General features: G+C 40.0%; 1 protein-coding gene across 2 annotated transcripts in view; it reads right to left on the bottom strand.

Moving 5' to 3' along the window:
* Positions 1 to 6,090: 6,090 nt before the first annotated feature.
* LOC107695195 (serine/threonine-protein phosphatase 4 regulatory subunit 3-like) overlaps positions 6,091 to 10,703 on the bottom strand; it is a 26,874-nt gene continuing 22,261 nt past the window's right edge. For both annotated transcript variants that reach the window (XM_016495014.1, XM_016495013.1), the window contains 5 exons: positions 10,659 to 10,703; positions 9,746 to 9,885; positions 9,197 to 9,321; positions 8,256 to 8,425; positions 6,091 to 6,684 (listed from right to left, as the gene is read on the bottom strand). In XM_016495014.1, the coding sequence (XP_016350500.1) occupies positions 6,592 to 6,684; positions 8,256 to 8,425; positions 9,197 to 9,321; positions 9,746 to 9,885; positions 10,659 to 10,703 (573 nt within the window). In that variant the 3' untranslated portion in view covers positions 6,091 to 6,591. The remainder of the gene's footprint in view (positions 6,685 to 8,255; positions 8,426 to 9,196; positions 9,322 to 9,745; positions 9,886 to 10,658) is intronic.

Consider the following 10,703-nt stretch of genomic DNA (forward strand, 5'->3'; position numbering starts at 1 on the left):
GATGCTGAATCAGCTCTCGTGGAACACACAAATATCTACCTTGCCCAAATAAGAGAAAGCTTTCCAGCTTCAAAGAGTCGATTGGATGAGATTCAACAAGAGTTAAAGAAAGACTCTATATGCAGCCAAATAATTAGGTTCCACTAACACGGGTGGCCGATGACAAACTCAGACCTTACAGGCTGGAAAGAGACATGATTTCCATTCTTGACGGATTGCTTTTACATGGAACAAGGTTGATACTCCCTGCCTCACTCCAAAGATCAATTCTGAAAAACGTTGATCAGGCACACCAAGGACTTGAGAAATGCCGCCAAAGAGCAAGCATCTGTTCAAAGCCTTGCTTGCATATCGCTCTACGCCACTTGCAAACGGCTACAGTCCAGATGAACTGTTGATGGGCAGAAGGCCGAGAACAGGCCTACCGATGCTGCCGTCACTTCTCACACCAAAACTTCCAGATGCTGACAAACTATGTGCCCGCACAAAACAATCATGCAACAAAAGACACAGAGCTAGATCTTTGTCACCACTAAAGCCTGGAGAAACTGTTTGGATTAGGGATCAAGCCATCACAGGGAAAGTGATCCGACAACAGGCCCCAAGGTCATTCGTCGTGAAAAACTCACATGGACATATTCGACGCAATTGGTTCAGATGCACAACCCTGGGAAAGTAAACGATCAAGAAATGGATTGGCCAGACTTATTCAAAGATGATCACATATGTTTCATTGTTTGAGAAAGGGGAACTGTTGTGATATCTGATTGGTGAGATTGCTGCTGAGTGAGGGGGAGTTCCCAATAGAGTTCAGCTTACACAGCAACACAACAGGAACGATTCACACAGCCTGCAAGAAAACGGCATTAGGGAGCACAAAAACAAGAGAAAATCAGAGAATGTGAGACTTGTAAAAACAACAAACTATTATTTGTATCCTTAATTGAGTATAACACAAATCTGCAATATTCAACTGGAATACTTTGTTATTTATGAAAGTGTTAACGATTACACAGGGGGTTACATCTGAATATTTGATCACAAACACAGATATGATTGATTTCTTTCTCTAAAATATGAGACAGCAATGTTTCAGGAGTTAAGGACACATGCTCATTCAATAACCGTTTTATTTCCTGTTTGGGTTGATGTAAATGCTTTATTTTTTAAGATGTTTTTCCAAGCATTGTTAGATGCCAGTGTTTCATATCTATGCAAAGTTTTCATTTCAAAAACAGTATCATAGCTACTAAACTATTTCTTATGATTTTAAATCTGTATTTATCCTCAGAACGATCGCGAAGCAAAAAGAGCTGCTAGAGTTTGTTTTTGTGGTGGCTGTGCTTCAAAAGTAAATTATTATAATCTTAATTCAAGTGATGAAGGATTCTGAAAGTCTGACAGTACTCAGTGCCGACTTCTACTGTAAGGTTAACCCTGGCCCTGATTAACGGTTTAGAAAAGTGTAGAAAAAAAAATATTAATTTTAAGTTAGAAAAGTAACTAAAAAGTAATCTTAAGTAATCTAAAAAGTTACTTTAATAAAGTAACTGAAATAGTTACACTGCTTATTACATTTTAAATAGGGTAACTTGTAATCTGTAACCTGTTACATTTCAAAAGTAACCTTCCCAACACTGCCGCCAGGGAACGGGCAACGGGAGGATCTGGCCAAATGGTAGATGGCAGGGTGTCTTTGAGATGCTCGACATCCGTGCATGAACCAGAAGTGGTCCTGGAGGAGCGAGAAGTGAAAGAGTCCTCGAGACGGTGAAAGGTGTGTATGGCATCTGTTGTCCAGGACAGAGACTTGGACCTGCCTTTAGGGAGGGATGTCACAGGAGATTTCAGAGAGCTGTGGCTCCTGATGAACCTGCCATAGAAGTTCACAAACCTTATGAAACGCTGGAGTCCTTCAATGCTTGTGGGAGTGGGCCAGGAGCGAACGCCTTCAACCAGCCTGGTTTCCTTCAGCGTGCATGTTGTTCCAGGAACTGGATGCTGGTTTGGTGGAACAAACACTCAGTCTTGAGGTGGAGATGGAATTCCATTATGAATTTTGATCATTTTGCACCTCAGCAGATCTTCTGACCAATGTGTGAGTCAGCACAGACCTCAAAACCTATCGATGGGTCAGTATTTGTAACCCAGGCTCTCTGAATCCTCCAGTGGTCTATCTATGGTACGGTAATCCGCACCTGACCTTTGACAGATAGGAGCTTGTGCTCAATGTGAGTGCATCAATGCACCTGCAGTCTCCTCTCTCTCAAGACAATGATATTAAAATCCATGGCACCTGCATATGACGACAGTTCAAGCACAAATGCCAAGGCAGCCACCACTCACATACACAGGTCCTAACCTTCAGAAGAGTCTCCACAGAGCCTCATTCCTTCATCCAAGGCGTACGTCTCTGCCTTACCTGGATGAAGTCTTGTGCTTCAACATTTATTCATCAGAGAGATTATTGAACAGCAGGGTTTTTTTTTATCATGAATAAATAGGATGTTTTATTAAAATAAAAAATGTAGTCTGAATGTAGAGATGAGCAGTAATGAATAATTAATTAATTTAATTAATAATTAATTTTAAGCAAACAATATTGTGTGTAAAATGTTAATTTATTATCAATTTTGGAATCACTTTCTGGAATTCTGGAATCCAGTGGACCTTGTACTTCTGTCCCACAACAAACAGCAAGATGAGACTCAGACATTGTTACTGCAAACAGATCTCGACTTGCAACAGAAAAAGTTAAACTGATGTTCTTGCACAAGAACATGAAGATAGTCGCCTGCAATATAAAAGAATGACAGAGCTTCCAGTGGTGTTATGATCATTTTGAAATACACTGTATGCTGATACATGCAGCATAATAATGCAATTTCCTGGGAGAAAAAAAAACTTTTTTGGCTGCATCTGAAAACCAGTGGTGGACGAAGTACACAAATCAAGTACTTGAGTAAAAGTACAGATCCGTATAATAAAATATTACTCCAGTAAAAGTACTCAGTTTTCAATTTTACTCGAGTGAAAGTACAAAAGTACTTGATTTTTTATGTACTTAAGTAAAAAGTACCGATAGATGAATGTTTATTTTGCAGTTTTATATAGGCTACTTTTATCATTTAATTTTATATTAGCATTTATTTTTTTATAATCCTACTGCTCAAAATACCTGGGATTTTCCCAAAATAACCAATAAGGAAATAATGAATATAATAAGGAAAATATAATTATATTTTCATAATGATTTTTTTCTTCTCAAACCTTGTCTGTGGTGTAAAAACAGCCCTGGCCAAATGCCCCCTGAGGGCATCACTTCCCACTTTGATAATTACTGTAGTTACCATGTTCTGAACATCACATCCTTTCTTTTCCCCCCAGATGTAATCCATCTAGGTGGTAGAACTTTTAAAACTATTTTTTTTAATTACCTCAATTTAGCACCAGCAAGCTTGTTAGCTAAACAGTTAACATCAGCTAACATTGACTTATTTTCAGCATGGTTATGAATAAACATTCATATCTGTCTACCCGGCTAGTTAATCCAGATACATAGTAACTTAGGCTATGTGTGCTGACAAACAATATAAAAACAGACATCACATAGGGCTAAATGCATAGCATTTCAGTAAAACTGTTAACATTACAGCAGCGGGGAAGATGAACGTGCATGAGTTATTTTATTTAATCTGTTACAGTGGGTACGGAAAGTATTCAGACCCCCTTAAATTTTTCACTCTTTGTTATATTGCAGCCATTTGCTAAAATCATTTAAGTTAATTTTTTTTCCTCATTAATGTACACACAGCACCCCATATTGACAGAAAAACACAGAATCGTTGACATTTTTGCAGATTTATTAAAAAAGAAAAACTGAAATATCACATGGTCCTAAGTATTCAGACCCTTTGCTCAGTATTTAGTAGAAGCACCCTTTTGATCTAATACAGCCATGAGTCTTTTTGGGAAAGATGCAACAAGTTTTTCACACCTGGATTTGGGGATCCTCTGCCATTCCTCCTTGCAGATCCTCTCCAGTTCTGTCAGGTTGGATGGTAAACATTGGTGGACAGCCATTTTTAGGTCTCTCCAGAGATACTCAATTGGGTTTAAGTCAGGGCTCTGGCCATTCAAGAACAGTCACAGAGTTGTTATGAAGCCACTCCTTCGTTATTTTAGCTCTGTGCTTAGGGTCATTGTCCTGTTGGAAGGTGAACCTTCCACCCAGTCTGAGGTTCTGAATGCTCTAGTTTTAGCAAATGGCTGCAATATAACAAAGAGTGAAAAATTTAAGGGGGTCTGAATACTTTCCGTACCCACTGTATTTTAATGCCTTTTCACCTAAAACATAGACACACAGATGTTGATGTGTCTGCATTCAAGCATTTCAGTGGGCTTAAACAGATCACCCTTTACAGCAGATTTAGTTCACAAACAACTGACAGCTTTGACCTAAATATGATTTTCAGTTACAATAATTAATCCTAAAATTCGACATTAGTAACTTACTTTTAGCAGCATCAGTCGCGCGCGCGGTTCTTCCTTGTGAATTCAGTTCACTGGAATGTAGTGAAGTAAAAGTAAAAGTTACTCAAAATAAAACGACTCCAGTAAAGTACAGATACTTGAAAAATGTACTTAAGTACAGTAACGAAGTAAAACTACTCCGTTACTGTCCACCACTGCTGAAAGCTGGAAAACGCTGCCTTCGGAGGACGCATTCAGAGGCATCAGGAATCCAGAGTTACTAACTCTGTCATGGAAACTAGCATTAAACTATTTACTAATCAATTCAAAGGAAACATATACATCGGTACAGTGGCGCAAAAACAGGGTATGCAGTATATGCGGTGCCATTTTGCCAAAATTATTCTGTGAAAATCTCTTTTAATAAAATGTTATAAATAATCGAAAGCTTAATTGTTAAAAATAATGTAATGAAACATTTTTATTTACCGGTTTTTAGCATTTTTATTTAGTTAAAAAAAGTATTTATTATAAACGGAGTACATATCAACGCTCACCATTCGACACATTCTGTCACAGTCACATTAGCAAAGTGACCAGAGGAGCGAAACGCTCTGGGTGCAGAACAGACGAGACAAAGGGGAAAAGAAAAACAATGCATTCAAAGGAGGACAGCAATGTCCAAATGAACTAACAGAAATTGGTAAGCTTACACTATTATTTTTTCATTGTCATTTAGTCATTCAACATTTAACGTTGTTGCCTAAGAGGGCAAAGTGATTAACGTTAATATCAGTTCATTTCTGAGGATCTCTATTTCTCTAAAAAATAAATAAAGTCACAACATGTTTATGAATGGGCATTTGATTTACATTTGAGAGGAACTGAGAAGATAAGGATACGAACTAGCCATCTTTTGCAGAAAATTGCCATTTTGAATTCAAAATATCAAAATATTTATTAATTTGTGTGATTCAAGTAGATGAGTTTTTTTGAAAATTCTTGTTACTTCATACTTCAGTACAAAACAACGCTGAACTCTGACAAAAAAAGTGATGTTTTAAATGTTATTAGTGATTTTATAATGTCTAAATATAAATCCAAAAGTAAAACGTAAAAAGAGCTATAGGCTATTACTGAGTGGAAATGGTAGGCTAAATGAGACTAAGAATGATCCTCTGCTGCCATCTAGTGGTCGTAGTGTGAATATCATGATATTCATTTTAATAGTATTTGGTTTTCTTCCAGGTGGCAGAAATCTTCCACTTAAGCATGGCAAAGTTTCCATGAATTGCCTCTATAAGTAGAATGCAGATGTTCTTTAAAGTGAATTTTACATACTGTGTTACATTTTATAAAAAAGGCACCATCTTCTGGAGAGACGCGGCAATTAATTCAGCACCTGATAACGGACACTGTGCTTCTGGACAGACCTGCAGTGGGTGTTTGATTAGGCTCGTCTCTTACGCTCTGGACTCGACTGGCACGCCAGCCGACCGAGTTATCAAAGGTTCAAGATGAATCCCTGATCACAGTCATAATCCATCATGCTTCTGGTAAACTGTGCCTCTGTTATCAGACCTATTCAATAATCACGTCACAAAATACGGAACAACCTTTAATTGCAGGACCAAATTTAATCTGAAAATTGTAAAAAATATCAAATTCATACAAATGCTCTTTAACGGAGATGGTGCTAGTAGCAAAGTGTACAAAAATGAGGGGAACAACAAAAACCGCTTTTAATATTTCATCTACCCATCTGGAGTCCGATCAGCTTCATTTAACACTCGGTATTCTCTCGCAGTGAGACAGACGAGACACAGCTGACCTTCAATCAGTGCTCTTGCTCTGCTCCACAAATCACACAAATCAACACATTTAAAAACCACCAGCGCCGCACCTTCGAGCCTGAATCCCAGATGTCTGATTACAAAGGTTAATGACGCTCTCATCCCCCGCCAATCATTAAAAACACAAGCGTCCAGAAGAAATCACTAAGAAAGGAAGCTCTTCAGCTCGATCAGTGCGGCTAGTCCTGCTAGCCTGCGCGCGCTCCCATCAGCCCCTGCTGCGCTGCGACTGGCTCACTGGAAGCTCTCTGGTTCTGCTGGGGCTTTACGAGCCCAGACGAGGCCTCTTGCGCGGCGACTGCTCCTCATCAGCGCTCTCCTCCTCGTCCTCATCGTCTGGATAGTCCACCAGCCCGGTCTGCGGAGCACAAAGCACAAACCTACAGTCTCCATGTTATCTGATCGACTCCCTAGTTTTCATTCCAATGAGATAAAAAATACAATATGTGACCCTGGAGCACAAAACCAGTAACCAGTGACCATTAGGGCTGGGTATTGTTCAAAAATGTTCGATATCGGTTCCTGAATGATACTTTTTTCGATACCAATTTTATGAAATCAATTTTAACAAGATTACATTATCTAAAAAAAAACTTTGGTTTTATTTTTGAGCTTGTTGATGTTTATACAAACTCAAAGACTCATCTCCTGAGCCACTGCACAAAGGAACCCAACACAATAAATCAGTGCAAATAGTTTTAATAAAGCTCAAATAGTCTTCAGTTTACACATCTGTTAGGCTACATTTACACTAGTGCGTGTTCGTTTTAGAACACAGCTCAGACAGAATCATGATTTCTATTTATTTTCCACTGATTTACTGATGAGCATTAGCAGCTTCCAGCGCTGTCTGCCTGTGTTCTCTCTTCCATGATCGCTGCTCTGACTCAGAGTCAGAGGTAATAACATATTTAATTTCAGCAACATTACATGGCCAAAACACACATTAGACGGCAATCGGAAGTTATTACAAACACTCGATGGTGGTGTAAAGTGAGTTTTGAGTAAATAGCAGAATATAAATCTTATTTATTGTCTTATGTAGCATGATGCTACAGTTTGCATGAATGGCCACATAACACGCGCTTTCGGTCGTGTAGTATGAACGGACATCTGCATATGATCGGAACTCCACGCAGCTCCCGCGCTACTCTCCATTGGAAATGAATGACCGGTCAGTCGCTTGTCAGAGATAGTGTAAAGCCGGCTTGAAACACAGTGGAACGCCAGTATGACGAGGATCGTTTTCATTTTAAAACATAAACGCACCAGTGTAAATGTAGCCTTACATCTAAGGGGGCTGGGACGCATTAGCACTACAGCCTCAAGTGTGCGCAACATCTCTGAGTGTAACCGGTGTAAACTAGTAGGTGTGTTCGACTTGACGCGGACCGACTGTGCAGACCGATCGGTGTATTACAGTACCACGAGAGCTAAAGAGAGCAGACTGCTCCGTGCGCTTTCGAATCGAATCGCTCTGCGCCGCACCTCTTCTAGTTGAACACACCGGCTAGTGCTGCAGGCTTATTGGCTCACTGACGCTGATGAGATTAACCCCTTAGGTATTGCAATTTGGTACTGAACGACGAGATGTTTTTCGATACTCGATGGTATCGAGGCAATTCGGTCGGTGCCTAAAAAGTATCGAACTCGATACCCAGCCCTATATACTGACGTAGTTTTCTGCACGCTGGTCGATAAATATGTAAGAAGTCAGTTCCGGCTCGGAGCAAGCTTTCCTGCAGTGAACAGAACGAACGCTGTTCTTTGATCTCTGTGCTTCAGACGTGTGCGCTGCATGCAAACAGAGCGCAAGTTCTTCCCTTCCTGCGCTTAAATCATTCAAAATCACACTAAGATGTGAACGCAGGAATGGTTAAGCGGGACTGAAATGCAGGCGTGTGAGTGGATGTAAGGTGCGTGGCGTACCCGGGCCGTCTGGCCTGAAGGTGGCGCTGCAGCTCTGCTGGAGGAGGCGGAGGGAGGAGGTTTGGAGCCATTAGCCGTGTTAGCCGCTCCAGACGAGTGAGAGAAGCTGAACTTGAAGCTGCCACTTGCTGTCCGCTTGGGCTGGTTCTCCTTGTCCTGACTCTCTTTCACTGAAACCAAACAGACTCACGGGAAATACAAGGCACTTCCAGCTTTTAAGCTTAGAGTAATCATGCCTCATTTAAGACCTTTTAAACACATTAAGACCAACTAAAGATAATTTAAGAAATAAATTGAATGGAACACAATACATCAATATGGTCTTTAAACATAAATGTCTTATTAGTAACACTTCAAAGTCTGAAAAATACAGATTCCAACAGATCACCATTACTTTACAATAAAATAAAAAGCTTGAATAGCTCTGCTCAAAACACTAGAACATGGAAATAACTTTTACTGTACCTTCTGATCACACTGCATTAAAAGTGCTGTTGTTCCTCGATATTTCTCTTGTTTTCTAGTGCGAATGTCTACAGATTCTTAAAGCAAGATCTATTTACTGGAGAAGCATCATGACAAAAGTATTGTGAAACTGATCAAAGTGAAGTGAGTTAAATCAACTCGATTCAAAGAGAAAACAAGTTTTTGTTCCCCACTGACAGATATTTGCTCTAGTTTGAGACAAACTCAATTTAGTTTAATTTACCAGAAAACAAAACTTCATATCTTCATTTTACATCTCCAGTCAATGTGTCTTGATTTAAGGATATTTAGGTATTCGTATTGGAAAACAAGACCAAATACTGAGGAAGAGATTCATTTTAGCAGTGAATGCAACATTTAAGGCCATGTTCTTATGAATTCAAGACTCTAATTTAAGATCTTCATTTGTGGAAGAGTGAATAAAGATCACTGCAGGATTATGAGTGCACACGTACCTTTCTCGCTCTCCATGAACGTCCCGTAGTCGCTCTTACTCTTGTCTGTGACACCCTCGTCTTCCTCGTCTTCGTTCAGCCACGTGTCCTCGTCCTCCTGGAAGGAGCGGCCGTCCCTGCGATACCTGAGAGAGGACACCTCTTTCACACACACTCCGCTTGCAGTGCGATCCAGCAGAAAATGCCAGTATCGGAGCGATACCAGTACTGAGTATCGGATCGGTGCATCCCTACTGTTAACGCAAGACAAATAGGCTATATGCTGCGTTTAAATGTGTTGCCACTTGCTTGAGCGACTTAATAATATACAAATCTAGAAGTCACATGTATTGAATAATACATTGTTTACATTTGAGTTTAAACGTGAATGTCTATGAAAGATTGTATTACTGTACTGTGATAAAAGAGAGACACGATGCTGAGAAAGCATTTTCAGAAGCAGCGTCTGGATTTGAAATCAGGATAAATGTTGTGTTTGTGGATCAGAGCAGCGGAGCAGACGGAGTGTGTGTGAACCCGGCATCAGTCAGTGTTTCTGGATGAAGGCACCTGCTAAATCCTCGGCTCTGCCGCTGCTTCTCCTGCTCGTAGCGGCCCTTCAGGCCCTTGAAGGTCTGCACGTACTCGATGGACTCCAGCGCCGTGGAGAAGTTATCCACGATGTGTGCAATCAGAGATCTGATGTCCTCCTGATGACGGAAGCACAGCGCTCAGTAGGGTTGGGTCTCGTTTAGGGCTGTGCAATTAATCATCTGTGATTATGATCGTGATATTGTGTAGCTTGTCAGTGAACTACGGCTTGGTGTAGTAAATGCTGCTCCGTCTGAAAGCACGTGATAGAGATTTACTTCTAATCACAGAATCAGCTTTACTGACAAGATGCGCTTGACTATCACATGCAATTAATTGCACAGCCCTAGTATCGTTTGAATTTGATCAATTCCAATTCTTATTCCGATTCCCAGTTTCGATTCCAATGTGGTTACAAAAATGAAATGTATTTATTCTGTCTTTTTTTGCAAAACATTTCAATTGCTGCTGAATACCATGAACAAAAATCAGCCGGCTACATAAAAACTGGACTTGATTAAGAGCCGTTTGTGTGCAAAATAGAGCTGCATCATAAATTGAGACTTTTTTTTAATTTTTATAAATGGAGGTTATAGTTCTCTCACAATTCTGAAGAAAAAACATTAGACAACTAAACAAAATCTCATGGAATTTATGCATGGAATGATTCAATGACTCAGTGTTTTTGAATGAATGATTCAAAGACAAATACATTTTTAACAGCCCCTTTCCACCACCTAAAAATAAAAGATGTGCACACAGAAATTGATAGGTGGAATTGAAATTTTAATTTCACAACAAGTGTCCGGTTCCTGACCTTAAGTATCTGATTCTGGAATTGGAATTGATTTTGGATTCGCAGTCCTAGCGGGTCAGAGGAGACTGCACTCACCACTCTGATGAACTCGAAGAGCTCGATGATGGCCGAGTTCAGCAG

Source organism: Sinocyclocheilus anshuiensis, unplaced genomic scaffold (assembly GCF_001515605.1).
Source record: "Sinocyclocheilus anshuiensis isolate Anshui unplaced genomic scaffold, SAMN03320099.WGS_v1.1 scaffold518, whole genome shotgun sequence".
Classification (NCBI taxonomy): Eukaryota; Metazoa; Chordata; class Actinopteri; order Cypriniformes; family Cyprinidae; genus Sinocyclocheilus; species Sinocyclocheilus anshuiensis.